The 17,002-nt window shown below is 41.1% G+C and overlaps 1 protein-coding gene across 1 annotated transcript in view; it reads left to right on the top strand.

The window, feature by feature from the left end:
* LOC139380902 (parathyroid hormone 2 receptor-like) overlaps positions 1-17,002 on the top strand; it is a 71,882-nt gene that overhangs the window by 33,216 nt on the left and 21,664 nt on the right. The window contains exons 7-8 of the mRNA XM_071124057.1: positions 7,512-7,665; positions 16,254-16,314. Coding sequence (XP_070980158.1) covers positions 7,512-7,665; positions 16,254-16,314 — 215 coding nt within the window. The remainder of the gene's footprint in view (positions 1-7,511; positions 7,666-16,253; positions 16,315-17,002) is intronic.

Genomic DNA, 17,002 nt, shown 5'->3' with positions numbered 1-17,002 from the left:
CAGTGACCTGCACACACAATTGCTCCATTAGACACAATTGCTCCTTTAATTAGGCTAGTGAATGCAACTGTGTGTGCGGGTCCTACTTCATTTCTACACATTTCCTTCGGTCCAGCACCCCTGTGATGTGCCCTTGAAAAATACAGATTAGATTTCCATGACTCATGGGAGAGGCTCTCTCTTTTTTGGGATTCTGTTTGCACGTTTTGACACGTTCTTCCCATGTAACGGGAGTGGTACTGGTTTCAAGCTTCTTGTTTCCAGGCATCTTATGACAAGCGTCCTTTTGCATCGTGGTGGACACATAATTATACATGCTCTGATCCCTTATTTACCTTTATTTAAGTAGGCAAATCAGTTAAGAACACATTTTTATTTTTACAATGAAGGCCTACCCCGGCCAAACCCTCCCTTATTTTTTATTTTTTTTGACCAATCGCAGCAGAACTTTTCACATCAGAACATTTTCAGAGCTGATCTAATTGATCAAAAGATCAATTAGTGAAAAAAAATATGATAATTGGGCTGCCTGTCTAAACACAGCCAAAGCCATGCATGCTGATGCACTGGAAGAGCTCATTAGACAGGCTGAGCTCAGTAACCCGAGGCTATAGTCTTCACTAACATGGATGTGGTTTCCATTCAATATCAACCTAAATTTCAACCCTCGTCCAGCTCTGAAAAACTCTGTAAGTCTGACTGTTCCCCTACTGCAACCTCCTCTGCTCTGTAATTACTGTATAGTCAGAGATACACACACTGAACATGTGAGGGAGGATAGACCACTGGGAGCACTAGCTTAGCTCTATAGCCTGCTAGCCAGCGGCAATAGGCTTCACAGGCATCACACACATTTATTTTTTTATTTTTTATCAGGGAAAGCTGGTTCAAATAGTTCAAAGCTATACAGACTGGAATGTTTCACTTTAAAGGGATAGTTCGAGATTTTGGTAATTAAGCCTTTTATCTACTAGAGTCAGATGGATACCATTTGTGGATACCATTTTTATGCTAGCTGTTCCTGTACACTACCAGTCATTGTGCTAACGCTAGTTAGCGTTGGCTCACGAAACTAACTTCCTTCATACTGGACCCAGAGACCAAAATCTCTTTCTCAGTGGCATTTCCTAATGAGGAGGATTGAAACCGAGGATCAGTTTAGCCCCTCTTTAAGAGGATCAGTTTAGCCCCTCTTTAAAGCAAAACAGAAAACAAAATACAGTACAGTAAGACGCACAAACCATTCTAAACGTTCCTGGTGAACAACTACATTAAAAGGGAAGAGGTTAAATTAAAGGGATGGTTTGAGGTTTTGGCAGTGAAGCCCTTTTTTTTAACCTTTATTTAACAAATTCTTATTTTCAATGACGGCCTAGGAACAGTGGGTTAACTGCCTGTTCAGGGGCAGAACGACAGATTTGTACCTTGTCAGCTCGGGGGTTTGAACTTGCAACCTTCCGGTTAGTAGTCCACCGCTCTAACCACTAGGCTACCCTGCCACCCCTTTATCTACTATCTATCTATCCTTTTTTTATGTCTCTGGGTCCAGTATGAAGGAAGTTAGTTTCGTGAGCCAACGCTAACTAGCGTTAGCACAATGACTGGTAGTGTACAGGAACAGCTAGCATAAAAATGGTGCTTTGATGTGGGTGTACATTCACTCTGCCAAAATGGTATACAGTTAGTTACTCACCTTTCTAGATCATTTGAAACAGTCTAACCAGATCTGGAAGTAGCTTAGGTTTTGCAAGCTAGCAAACTTCATTCGCCAATTACTGTAGCTTCAGCCGGCCTGTGTACAGTACTACCTTGGCAAAGTTGGCTTGGCTATGGATAGGCTATCAGTGGGGCAAGTTAGGGACCGTCAGCAAATTACACAGTGTAAATTTGAAAACATTTTCATGTTGCATATCTTTTAATTATATTTTTTCTGCTTTCAATACTTTCAATTACTTTTCTGATTTCTACAATTTATAGTTGGTTTGAAATGTATTGGAAAGTTATTTACATTTGGAAATGTGAAAATATTGTCCTATATTGTGTAAATTAATGTACTTAATTTACTGATGGTCCCAAACAGGAAAATCCAAAGTCAAATCAAATGTACCACAGTCAGTCTGCATTACGTTCAGGTTCAGGTTTCATGCAGCTGCGCTCCGAATGTATGATTACTTGGGTGCTGACAGCTGTGGGTATGTGGGCAGGATTGAAATAAATCCAACCCAAGGAAAACTGTTACATACCCTAGATTCCTTATGTCTTGCAAATCTTTATTTTGGATGATACTGACTTTAGGACCAAAATTATCCTATTTACACTTTGTAGTAAATGTTGGCACTAGAGTAAATGCTTCTGACTCATATAGATGACACATAAGCCTTAAGGCTGTCTGTTACGTGTTTACTGAGAGCTGCCACAGAACAAGACGTATTTACACAGTCGTTGGTCTCTCAGGTGTGAGACACCAGCTGAACCTTTATGGTTTAGGTCACAGTGCTTTTGCTCAGAGCTTGTCCCAAAAAAGTAGTGCCAATGGCTCTTACCATGGGATGTGCATCTTTTTTTTTAAAATACTTGTATGCTTTTTGTTTTATGAGTGATTTAATGTGCAATTCTGCAGCCCGCTTGACATAAGATTATGTTTTCAGTTAATTAGCTGTGTGATTTAATCTCTGGCTGAATTGTGAGTGGGCTTCTGCCCGTGAGACTTCAAAGTAGGAAGTTCGTCAAAGCATACTGACTGACCTGATGATCAGAATCAGCTAAATCTAGACAATTAGTTACAGCAAATTCCAAATGTGAGTTTTCTTTCCTCCTCTCTCTTCTCTTCATCCTGATCCTTCTCTTCCTTCGTCTCTTCCTCCTCTTCATACCCTGTGTTTCACTTCAAGGCTCCTGGATGGGTTGCAAAAAATATATATATATTTTCTCCTTCAGATGCCATGTGCGATGTTCACCAGATTGGTGAGGAGAGAGTTGACAGAAAAAAATAAAAAAAAGGGAAATATAATTTACATAAGTATTCAGTATAAATGTGGGACCCCGAAAGTGGGACACACAAAGTGGGACACACAAAGTGGGACCCCAAAAGTGGGACACACAAAGTGGGACACACAAAGTGGGACCCCGAAAGTGGGACACACAAAGTGGGACACACAAAGTGGGACACACAAAGTGGGAGAGCAGAGACAATAAATATCTTAATCTTGCATTTCGCTGTTGTGAGTAACCTGAGGATGTCCTTCGAACTGATCTTCAGTACGTTGGGGCAAATTCGTCATTCCCCATAGCTCAATGTGGTGATGAAAGAGGTGCCAGAGCTTCAAACTCAGGGTTTCTGGATATTATAACATGATCTCTAGTAGCACTGTCAGCAGATACAGAAGGAACAGAGAAAAGAAGCAAGAGAAAGGGAGTAAGAGAGACAGTCACAGAAAGAGAGGGAGATGGTGACTGAGGGATCCAGTGGTGGCAAAAGTATCCAATTGTCATACTTGAGTAAAAGTAAAGGTGCCTTAATGGAAAATGACTCAAGTGAAAGTCAGTAAAATAAAATACTACTTGAGTAAAAGTAAAAATATCATTTGATATCATTTTTATATCATTTTAAATACCTTATATAAAGCAAACCAGATGGTGCCATTTTGTAGTTTTTATTTTATTAATGGATAGACAGGGGCACACTCCATTCCTCAGACATAATTTACAAACGAAGCATATGTGTTTAGTGAGTCCGTCAGATCAGAGGCAGTAGGGATGTTCTCTTGATAAGTGTGTGAATTGGACCATTTTTATGTCCCGCTAACCATTCAAAATGTAACCAGTAATTTTGGGTGTCAAGGAAAATGTATGGCGTAAAAAGTAAAACATGTAAAACATAAAATACAGGTACCCCAAAAAACTACTTATGTAGTACATCAAAGTATTTTTTTACTTAAGGACCATTGAGATGGTTTGGGATGAGTTGGACCCCAGAGTGAAGGAAAAGCAGCCAACAAGTGCTCAGCATATGTGGGAACTCCTTCAAGACTGTTGGAAAAGCATTCCTCATGAAGCTGGTTGAGAGAATGCCAAGAGTGTGCAAAGCTGTCATCAAGGCAAAGGGTGTGTTACGGATACAAGTATCCTGTGTGTGTATCCTGTGTGTGTGTGTTTCTTTTCTCTCCTTCTCCCCTCACAGGTGAAAATCATCACTCCCCAATCAGTCAACAATCAACCCATCAATCAGAAGACACACCTCCTCCTGTTTCCTACCCTATCACAGTTCCTTCCCCATGGTTTAAAAACCCCATCATTTGTTTGCTCTGGAGCTCAATATCTTTGTAAATGCCATGTTGGTAGATCTCTGTTCTTCGCTCGCTCTCTGTGTATTAATTAACCTCTCCTTTTGTTTGAGCACCTCCAAATCACTTTGTCATCTCCTGTGAGTATTGTTTTTGCTTATGGTGTTTTGCTGGTGGGAAAAGGGGAAACCAAGACAAGTCGCCCATGGGCATACACTACCCGTAGGTAAACTTTGTTAAAAACACTAGTTAGAACTGGGCGGAACACCCACTGTATTTTTGGTTAGTTAGTTAGCTGTTAAAGTAGGCTAGTCTAGCTTAGGGGTGTTTTTGCATATTTGTTTCTTTCCTTGGGTCCAGCTCAGCCCCTTTTCCTGCTCCCCCCATTACCGTGTGTTTATCAAATAAACCTTGAGTTTGACGGTAGATTTCAGTTGTCCTGGTTATTACGTTCACACTTTTACTTTGTCACAATTATAATTTGCATGAGTTATGTTACGCGTCTCATTACCATCCCCCCCTAGACTGTCGGGCCAAAAGGGATTCGTAACAGGGTGGCTTCTTTGAAGAATCTCAAATATAAAATGTATTTTGTTTAACACTTTTTTGGTTACTACATGATTCCATTTGTGTTATTTCTTAGTTTTGATGTCTTCACTATTATTCTACAATGTAGAAAATAGTATAAATAAAGCAAAACCCTTGAATGAGTAGGTGTGTCCAAACTTTTGATTGGTACTTTACATATATATAGTTAATATGTATGTAAGTGTGTATATATTTGTAGATGGGTGTGAATATACATATTCTTCGCTTTTTAATCTTTATCATTCATTTACTCTTCAACATCATATACATAATAGCTGTATCAAAGCATAGCTTTCAACTGTTCTACATGTTACTGACATAGGTCTCAACTGTTCTACATGTTGGTGACAAATCAAATCAAATGTATTTATATAGCCCTTCTTACATCAGCTGATATCTCAAAGTGCTGTACAGAAACCCAACCTAAAACCCCAAACAGCAAGCAATGCAGGTGTAGAAGCACGGTGGCTAGGAAAAACTCCCTAGAAAGGCCAAAACCTAGGAAGAAACCTAGCGAGGAACCAGGCTATGTGGGGTGGCCAGTCTTCTTCTGGCTGTGCCGGGGGGAGATTATAACAGAACATGGCCAAGATGTTCAAATGTTCATAGATGACCAGCAGGGTCAAATAATAATAACCACAGTAGTTGTCGAGGGTGCAGCAAGTCAGCACCTCAGGAGTAAATGTCAGTTGGCCAATCATTAAGAGTATCTCTACCGCTCCTGCTGTCTCTAGAGTTGAAAACAGCAGGTCTGGGACAGGTAGCACGTCCGGTGAACAGGTCAGGATTCCATAGCCGCAGGCAGAACAGTTGAAACTGGAGCAGCAGCACAGCCAGGTGGACTGGGGACAGCAAGGAGTCATCATGCCAGGTAGTCCTGAGGCATGGTCCTAGGGCTCTGGTCCTCTGAGAGAGAGAAAGAAAGAGAATTAGAGAGAGCATACTTAAATTCAGACAGGATAAGTACTCCAGATATAACAGACTGACCTTAGCCCCCTGACACATAAACTACTGCAGCATAAATACTGGAGGCTGAGACAGGAGGGGTCAGGAGACACTGTGGCCACATCTGATAATACCCCCGGACAGGGCCAAACAGGCAGGATATAACCCCACCCACTTTGCCAAAGCACAGCCCCCACACCACTGGAGGGATATCTTCAACCACCAACTTACCATCCTGAGACAAGGCCGAGTATAGCCCACAAAGATCTCCGCCACGGCACAACAAAGGGGGAGGCGCCAACCCAGATAGGAAGATCACGTCGGTGACTCAGCCCACTCAAGTGACGCACCCCTCCTAGGGACGGCATGGAAGAGCACCAGCAAGCCAGTGACTCAGCCCCTGTAATAGGGTTAGAGGCAGAGAATCCCAGTGGAGAGAGGGGAACCGGCCAGGCAGAGACATAATTATTTCTGAACACAGTATGGAGTCTCCTGTTCTTTGAGCTGCTGTAGTGTTGATCTACTCAAGTTTAGCTAATAGGCTGATTAAAACACCCCGAGGGCATCTTACAGCATGGAGTTAAGATCAATATGACTAGTGCTTGTCAAGGCATCTGTGAATCCCCTGGCACATTTGATCTACTCAACGACATCGAATACACACCCATGCTGATGTGTGAACGTGTACAGAAGGTAAATTGTTTCATGAGTCTCCTAATGCAAATGGATAATACCATCTAATTGGTCAAAGCAGCTACTTTTAACTCTCATATTAAAAGGATCACTAAGACCTAAGGTTTGCATCACGTCAATGCTCTCTGTTGTGTTGTAAATAGCCAATAAGGTTATCAACCACAGTCATCGCAAGTTTACACTGCAGTTTTTTTTTCTCTCAGTTTGAAGATACACTGTGTAAAGTTTACAGTTCACAGTGTAAAGTTGGTAAACAAGGATCTTGGTTCAGCATCACAAAGGGATGCAGAGTTCATTATCAAAGGGGAGTAGCCTGTAGTTCAAATTCTGGACTGTTAAATACAAATCAGATCCCCAATGCCAGTAGTGCAGAAAGAAACTCAGTCAAAGCTTGGCAATGAGCAATACTAATGTGGCTCTTTCTTTTCTAATGGCTTGGCATGACTAAATGTGGGCTGGCAGGGAAGCCATTTAGAGAAATATCACATTGTAAGTCGTCTCAAACTGTGATGGATGTGTCTACATGTGTTTCTTGGATGCTGTTATTTCCATTTAGACTCAAACTTCCTTTGGCACTTAACAGACCTTAGGCTGGAAATGGGAATGTTGCGTCCCCATAATTACTTGTTGTCAGTTATGAAAAGCATCTGCTATCTCCCTCCCGCTTGTCTCTCAACATCTGAGATAGCATGGGCCTCCCTGGAACCAGAACCACTTACCTCTTTAGAAAGACGTGAACTTGAACAGGGACTTTGATTAAATACCTGCTGTGAGAATAAATCATTTTTGGGGGGGGAAGGATGATTGTGAAAGACAGTGAAACCCTGGGGCAATTCCAAAGCTTTAACGAGGTTCTATATTGTCTTTTTTTCATACTAATCAATATTTTTTCCTCACTTGTTTTTGATTTCTCTCCCTTCCCCCTCTCTCTCCTCTCCCCTCCCCATTTCTCCCTTCTCTCTCTCTCTCTCTCTTTCACTCTCTCTCGCTCTCTCTCTCCAGATTGGGTGTAAAGTGACAGTGTTGCTGTTCATCTACTTCCTGGCCACTAATTACTACTGGATCCTGGTAGAGGGTCTGTACCTCCACAGCCTCATCTTCATGGCCTTCCTCTCAGACACCAAGTACCTGTGGGGCTTCACCCTCATCGGATGGGGTGAGTGTGTGTGTCGAGATTTCCATTTTCATTTCACTACATATTATTTTCATTGAGATGAAAACTATTTGGTTACAGAGACCTGTGTCTGGTGATGTCATCATAGGGCCGCAGCCTTTATGAGATTGGATTGGATTGGGTTGGTGTGCATTCTAAAAACGAATTTAGTGTCCAAATCGTTGTTTATTTAATCAAGAGCTTTGGTAATAATGCTATCAATATTTATAAAGGTGACCAAAGTACATGTTTGTTATCTAAATTAGATTTTCATTCCTGTTTGCTGTGCTAGCAGCCAGTACACAATGATATTGCACTGATACCTGGGGTGTTTCTCAATATGCATACTACCGTGCTCTATACTCTCATGCTCCAAGAGCATTCTCCGAGAGCGTTCTCTTGAGTACGTTCTTGTGAGGATGAGAGTGTGGAGAATGTATAAAATATTACTTTTGAGAAGCACTCGCACTCCCCCTACTGTATTACCTCCCACTCCACCTCATGTATTACCTCATGTTGCATCTCCCCATTCACTGAACCTTCTTCCAGTCAGGTCAATGGCAACAATAGAGACACAAAAAGCAAACATTTTACTTCTTAATTATCAGCTAGATATATGTGAATCCTTACAGTCTAGCTAGCTAGTTAAACAGGCAAACATACCTAAAACTAATGTTATGCAAGGTACAGTAGATGTAAATTCTTCTTAGGTAGCTAGATAACAATTCTTTGTGGCTAGCTAGCTAGCCAGTTACCTATTTACTGAACCTTTCTTTTTCTAGCCAATGTTGACAGAGACAAAACAGGATAAACACTCCATAACTATTTGCTAGTTATATGTGAATCGTAATAATGTAGCTAACCAGACAGTATAACTGTCAAAAAATGACCTAAAACCAATGTTATCCCATGTAGATTTCAATTCTTCGTTGGTAGCTAGCTAACAATTATTCGTGGCTGTTTGGCTAGCTAACATTAGTAGCTAACCAGTTAGCTCTATTGACTTACTATTGGCTTGCGACCTACACACACTACTGTGGTAATTGTAGGCAGGTAACCATGCCAAAATTAGCACAAGTATTTGTTAACGTATCAAGATAAAATATTGTAGTCAAGCAACATATTAGATGTGAATAGGCAACATTTCAATTCAAAGGGTGGGGTGTATTTTCTCATCCTTCAGCTCAAATAATGGCCGCCATTAATTTCAAGAAAATGTGCATAATTTTTAAAGTGGTTGTGTCATTTCTTTGCATACTTTCCTTTGAAGCTTACATCGATACATGCTTCAAAACACGTACAAATGGAGTACTTATTCAAGAAGTGCCCTCCATGCTCCGTTTCGTATATTTTGATTTGGACTCATACTCCGACCCTCGGAGCACGGTAGTATGCATAATGAGAAACACCCCTGCTCTGTCCAGCACAAACTATTTATCAGCGACAGCAGGCTTTAGACCAGGGGTCTCTAACAGGTGAATCGTAAGCTACCAGTAGCTTGCAACCCACATGTGAGTAGCCTCCAAACAATTCTGAAAGTTCATGCAATTTTCACATGTTCCACCACAAACTGTCATTAACAAATCTCACAAGTATCAGACACAGCAAGCTCCCAGCTACTATGTAATCAACACAACATTGACATAATCCCACCCCTGGTTAGCCACTATTGGCTTAAAAAGCCAAACCTAACACAATATCTGCCAATTAATTTCCAGCAATATTTCCCCTGTCTGTCTGTGTGGTCCGCGTGTTTGTCTATCACTCTTTGTGTAGCCATTTGATATGATAACCGTCTTGTGGTTTGAAAGAAATACTTTACCCCAAACCTTATCAATTAAATTGTAACTGCAAGGTAGGCTTACCTGACAGAAGTACACTCAAAACTATGAAATAACACACATGGGATCATGTAGTAACCAAAAAAGTGTTAAACAAATCAAAATATATTTTATATTTGAAATTCTTAAGTAGCCACCCTGCCTTGACGACAGCTTTTCACACTCTTGGCATTCTCTCAACCAGCTTCACCTGGAATGCCATTCCAACAGTCTTGAAGGAGTGGTTACTACATGATTCCATATGCTTTTCATAGTTATGATGTCTTCACTATTATTCTACAATGTAGAAAATAGTAAAAATAAAGAAAAACCCTAGAATGAGTAGGTGTTGTAAAACTTTTGACCATTAGTGTATATCATTAGTAAGTATATTATTTCTGTCTATTATTTGTTATTTGCAAACATTGCCATGAAAGACTGGCACATTAGACAGCACATTCCACATGCACTAGATGCACAATTAAAGACAAATTACACTCAAAAATCTAAATGTGTTAGTTCTTCCAGACCCCCCAAAAATGTGATTTCAGCATTGACATGGACAATTTCATTGTTTCTCTACGAACAATTTGAATCTTAGAGTTGTTTATTAACCATTATTTTACCATATTGACATAAAACATACTGCACTACTTTCTCTAGTACACGAAGGACCTGAGAAAGAGCTGCGGTGAAGAGTTGCAGTGGAGAAGAGAATAATGTGCCTATTTAATGTCTAGCAAAAATAATTGTAGCTCATGACATGATTCATAAAAAATAAAAAAGTAGCTCTCATGCAAGAAAAGGTTGGGGACCCCTGCTTCAGAGAGAGTTAATTGAACCACACTTCAGCCCACCATGATGTCCAGTCATCAAACAACCCTGCAAAGAATGTGTGTGTGTGTTTGCCACCTGCTGATGATAAGTACTCATTCCATAGATTCCAAATGAGTCCCCAGTACTATAGGATCACCTACCATTAACTCCTCTATTGGTGTAAAGGTCTGACTCCATTTTAAGGGCTAAAACCATACTGGGTAGAGTTCATTGAGACAGCATGATAGTGGTTCTACCACAGGGTTTCAGGTGTGTTGCTCCGGTAGGTGTGTTGTGGGGGAAGGAACTGGCATCTACAGGTGGCAACAGTGATGTCGGTTATTGAGCTTGAGGAGACCTCCCTTTCCGTCTGTCTCACGTTGCTGATTGAATACGAGACTGGGAAGTTTGTTGGACGTTGTCTCGTTCTTCTAATATTCATTTATATTTCTTTAAAAAACGTGTTAAATCATTCTTTGGTTCTTCACCAAAACAAATGCTCCTTTTGTCCTTGGAACCCCTTTACTGGAAGACCCACAGGGTAGATGTTTAAAAACGGTTTCCCAATAAGCCATTGATATTGTGGCCAATATGTAATCCTTACTTTCATGATCCTAGAAACCACTTAACTGTACGACCCAAAAGGAGACTTTATAGGACACTTCAATGCTGTTCTTAACCCCTTTAATCAGGTGACATGATAGAAACTCAAGGTACGCCACTGTCCCCGCAGGGAGACAAATCTACCGTCACCGTACAACAAAGAACTGTCCCCGCAGGGAGACAAATCTACCGTCACCGTACAACAAAGAACTGTCCCCACAGGGAGACAAATCTACCGTCACCGTACAACAAAGAACTGTCCCCGCAGGGAGACAAATCTACCGTCACCGTACAACAAAGAACTGTCCCCGCAGGGAGACAAATCTACCGTCACTGTACAACAATGCACTGTCCCCACAGGGAGACAAATCTACCGTCACTGTACAACAATGCACTGTCCCCGCAGGGAGACAAATCTACCGTCACTGTACAACAATGCACTGTCCCCGCAGGGAGACAAATCTACCGTCACTGTACTACAAAGCACTGTCTCAGCAGGAAAACAAATCTACCATCACCTTAGTTCAAAGCACTGTGTCAGCAGATAGACAAATCTACCATCACCTTAATTCAAAGCACTGTGTCAGCAGATAGACAAATCTACCATTACCATATAACAAAGCAAGTTGAGCATAAGCAAACATACACTGTACTCATGCCCTGCTTTGTGAAATAACTCCTCTTTTCAATAACACGCTGAATGTGATTTCGTAGAGCATATTTCCTCCCACTCTTTTTATTCTGTAGTCCCGCGCCAGGGATAATTAATTGTTGATCTGACATCTCTGATATTAGATTAGTCTCTTCTCACAGCCACTGAATTAGTAGTCTCTTCTCACAGCCACTGTATCAGTAGTCTCTTCTCACAGACACTGTATTAGAGTAGTCTCTTCTCACAGCCACTGTATCAGTAGTCTCTACTCACAGCCACTGTATTAGAGTAGTCTCTTCTCACAGCCACTGAATTAGAGTAGTCTCTTCTCACAGCCACTGTATCAGTAGTCTCTACTCACAGCCACTGTATTAGAGTAGTCTCTTCTCACAACCACTGTATTAGAGTAGTCTCTTCTCACAGCCACTGTATTAGAGTAGTCTCTTCTCACAGCCACTGAATTAGAGTAGTCTCTTCTCACAACCACTGAATTAGAGTAGTCTCTTCTCACAGCCACTGTATCAGTAGTCTCCTCTCACAGCCACTGTATTAGAGTAGTCTCTTCTCACAGCCACTGAATTAGAGTAGTCTCTTCTCACAGCCACTGTATCAGTAGTCTCTTCTCACAGCAGCTGTATTAGAGTAGTCTCTTCTCACAGCAGCTGTATTAGAGTAGTCTCTTCTCACAGCCACTGTATTAGAGTAGTCTCTTCTCACAACCACTGTATTAGAGTAGTCTCTTCTCACAACCACTGTATTAGAGTAGTCTCTTCTCACAGCCACTGTATCAGTAGTCTCTTCTCACAGCCACTGTATCAGTAGTCTCTTCTCACAGCCACTGTATCAGTAGTCTCTTCTCACAGCCACTGTATTAGAGTAGTCTCTTCTCACAGCCACTGTATTAGAGTAGTCTCTTCTCACAGCCACTGTATTAGAGTAGTCTCTTCTCACAGCCACTGTATTAGAGTAGTCTCTTCTCACAGCCACTGTATTAGAGTAGTCTCTTCTCACAGCCACTGTATTAGAGTAGTCTCTTCTCACAGCCACTGTATTAGAGTAGTCTCTTCTCACAGCCACTGTATTAGAGTAGTCTCTTCTCACAGTCACTGTATTAGAGTAGTCTCTTCTCACAGCCACTGTATCAGTAGTCTCTTCTCACAGCCACTGTATCAGTAGTCTCTACTCACAGCCACTGTATTAGAGTAGTCTCTTCTCACAGCCACTGTATCAGTAGTCTCTTCTCACAGCCACTGTATCAGTAGTCTCTACTCACAGCCACTGTATTAGAGTAGTCTCTTCTCACAGCCACTGTATCAGTAGTCTCTTCTCACAGCCACTGTATCAGTAGTCTCTACTCACAGCCACTGTATTAGAGTAGTCTCTTCTCACAGCCACTGTATTAGAGTAGTCTCTTCTCACAGCCACTGTATTAGAGTAGTCTCTTCTCACAGCCACTGAATTAGAGTAGTCTCTTCTCACAGCCAATGTATTAGAGTAGTCTCTTCTCACAGCCCCTGAATTAGAGTAGTCTCTTCTCACAGCCACTGTATCAGTAGTCTCTTCTCCCAGCCACTGTATCAGTAGTCTCTTTTCACAGCCACTGTATCAGTAGTCTATTCTCACAGCCACTGCATTAGAGTAGTCTCTTCTCACAGCCACTGTATTAGAGGCACATTCAGAAAACAATCATCAATAGCATCTACCCCAATCCTCTTACATCCTCTTCTCCTCCCCACTCGGCCTCACAGTGACTCTTGCTTGTTTGTTTTGATACTTCCCCTCCCTCTTATGGTAAATGTTGTTTTATTCATCTCCCATTCTCGTTTGATGCGTTCTTCCTGTTAGAGAGCAGAGACCATGACAGATGTTTGAAATGTAGATGTAAAAATAACAACTTTTCTCAGGCGAAAGGAGCTGGAAATACGCTCCCAGGGAACTTTGTGGAGTGTTTGTTGACTAACGCAGGAATGCTGGCAAGCAGACAGGCACACAGACTTACACACACAGACTTACACACACAGACTTACACACACAGACTGACACACACAGACTTACGCACACAGACTTACACACACACGCACACACACACACACACACACACACTTAGAAACAAACCATCCAATCTATCACAGTCAATCAATGCGATTTTGTCTCTTTGGTTAAGCCACTCAGCCGAGACAGAGAATTACAACTGCGATCCATGTCAACCCAGAGAACCATGTAATTACATTTATGTGAAGTAAATATGAGGGTGTCGGAGTAAACAAGTTATGTTGGAACGGTCATATTCAGCAGAGTGGTTTGTTTTCTTGCTTAAAGTAAAAAACATGCAAATTTGTTTTCTTATGTAATATACCAACATTAAAGTTGTCCTCTGAAAATGTTATCTACCTTACGTGCAATGGTTTTACACCCGCAAACACAGTCATATATATATATATATATATACACAGTTGAAGTCGGAAGTTTACATACACCTTATCCAAGGACATTTAAACCCAGTTTTTTACCATTCCTGACCTTTAATCATAGTAAAAATTACCTGTCTTAGGTCAGTTAGGATCACCACTTTATTTTAAAATGTGAAAAGTCAGAATAATAGTAGAGAGAATTTTTTTATTTCTGCTTTTATTTCTTTCATCACATTCCCAGTGGGTCAGAAGTTTACATACACTCAATTAGTATTTGGTAGCATTGCCTTTAAATTGTTTAACTTGGGTCAAGCGTTTCGGTTAGCCTTCCACAAGCTTCCCACAATAAGTTGGGTGAATTTTGGCCCATTCCTCCTGACAGAACTGGTGTAACTGAGTCAGGTTTGTAGGCCTCCTTGCTCGCACACGCTTTTTCAGTTCTGCCCACACATTTTCTATAGGATTGAGGTCAGGGCTTTGTGATGGCCTCTCCAATACCTTGACTATGTTGTCCTTAAGCCATTTGCCACAACTTTGGAAGTATGCTTGGGGTCATTGTCCATTTGGAAGACCCATTTCCGACCAATGTTTAACTTCCTGACTGATGTCTTGAGATGTTGCTTCAATATTGCACATAATCTTCTGTCCTCATGATGCCATCTATTTTGTGAAGTGCACTAGTCCCCTCCTGCAGCAAAGCACCCCCACAACATGATGCTGCCACCCCCATGCTTCACGGTTCGGATGGTACTCTTCAGCTTGCAAGCGTCCCCTTTTTTCCTCCAAACGTAACGATTGTCATTATGGCCAAACAGTTATATTTCTGCTTCAGAAATTACTAGTTAGTTATATTTCATCAGAAATTACTGCAAAGAAACCACTACTAAAGAACACCAATAAGAAGAAGACACTTGATTGGGCCAAGAAACACGAGCAATGGACATTAGGCCGGTGGAAATCTGTCCTTTTGGTCTGACTTGAAATGTTTGGTTCCAACAGCTGTGTCTTTGTGAGACTCAGAGTAAGTGATCGCAGCATGTGTGGTTCCTGCCGTGAAGCATGGAGGAGGAGGTGTGATGGTGTCAAATAAAATAAAATAAAAATGTCACATGGTTAGCAGATGTTTATGCGAGTGTAACAAAATGCTTGTGCTTCTAGTTCCGACAGTGCAGTAATACTTAACAAATAATCTAACACATTCACAACGACTACCTTATACAGACAATGTAACGGGGTGAAAGGAATACATATATTTGTATGGATGCGCGATGGCCGTGTGGCATAGGAAAAAATACAATTGTTGTTTAAAATACTGTATATAAATAAAGTAAATATGAGATGAGTAATGTAGGATATGTAAACATCATTAAAGTGGCATTATTTAAAGTGACGAGAGATACCATTATTAAATCCATTTATTAAAGTGGCCAGTGATTTGAGTCTGTATGTTGGCAGCAGCCTCTCTATGTTAGTGATGGCGGTTTAACAGTCTGATGACCTTGAAATAGAAGCTGTTTTTCAGTCTTTCCATCCCAGCTTTGATGCACCTGTACTGACGTCGCCTTCTGGACGATATCGGGGTGAACAGGCAGTGGCTCAGGTCGTTGCTATTTTTGGCCTTCCTGTGACATAAGTGTCCTGGAGGGCAGGTAGTTTGTCCGCGTTGATGCGTTGTGCAGACCGCACTACCTTCTGGAGAGCCTTGCGTTTGAGGGCGGTACAGTTGCCGTACCAGGCTGTGATACAGCCCGACAGGATGCTCTCGATTGTGCATCTGTAGAAGTTTGTGAGGGTTTTAGGTGACAAGCCAAATTTCTTTAGCCTCCTGAGGTTGTTTTCCTGACACCACACCCCGAGTTTGGAGTTGAGTTGTCCTCACTCATATTTTTCAGCTCTAACGGGGAGAGAGCCACGTCTGTTGATTACAATTCACAACTTCCTGCTTTGTAGCTAGCTGACTCTTAAAAACACCTTTTAGCAAAACGAAATCAACCCACTCAATTATCCTGTATTCAAAGTTCATGCTGTCTCAGAGAGCTATTTCTGGCTTGAACAACTCATTTTTTTTGTCTAACTAGCCTGTTCCTGTGCTATTGCAGCTGTTATTAGTGAGCTGTTACATAGGAACAGAAAAATGCAACAACATAGTTATGAAAAAAGGAATAACACAAATTCAATAGAAAACAAGCAATTAAGTAATTTCGTTATGTTAGGGCCCTGGTGCTCTATTTAATTAGTGTTTAGAACATTTGTAGGAAGCTGCTGTTCTTTTCATCATTCCAATTCCAGGTGTTCCAGCTCTGTTCGTGGCAGCATGGGCAGTTGTCCGGGCAACATTAGCAGACGGAAGGTGAGTGAGAACCTAGTCCACATTCAATATGCAGATGCTTTATGTATAAATATCTAATAGCTATCCCCAATGATCTGCTCACCACCAGATGGAATCCTCCAGCTATGGACCTCTCAAGCACCTTGTCATGCCTCCTTTACCACCCCCCTGCTCTTCATAATTATGCTCTGTATAAATATGGATTTATGTAGAATGACCGTATCAAGAGCACCATCTCTCCTCCTCCAGTTAATTGGGATTCAAAACATTAAGCTATTCAACATCATGAATACATTTAAATTATGCCGTGACTGCGGATCCAATTTTTCCTGGACTTTTTTTCTCCAAACTAAAGATCCCGAAGCTCCTGAGCATGTGTTTCTTTACCTCTACTTTACTTTACTCACATATTTCTACATAAAGCAATTTAAAATAACATAACCATAGTGAATAGATTTAAGCTACCTCCGTTTCATAGCTTATTAGATCATTATACTGTATCGGTCTGAGCATTTGTACCAGCATCATTTTTTGGATCAATCAAAAGACTGTTGATTTTATGATGTACAATGTTCAGACCCCTTGACTTTTTCCACAATTTATTACGTTACAGCCTTATTCTAAAATGTATTAAAAAAAATGTTTTAAATCCTCAGAAATCTACACACAATAGCCTATAATGACAAAACAAAAACACATTTTTGAATTT

This window comes from Oncorhynchus clarkii, chromosome 22 (assembly GCF_045791955.1).
Source record: "Oncorhynchus clarkii lewisi isolate Uvic-CL-2024 chromosome 22, UVic_Ocla_1.0, whole genome shotgun sequence".
Lineage (NCBI taxonomy): Eukaryota > Metazoa > Chordata > Actinopteri > Salmoniformes > Salmonidae > Oncorhynchus > Oncorhynchus clarkii.
Note: the sequence above shows the minus strand (reverse complement) of the source record. Positions and strands in the feature narration are given on the sequence as shown.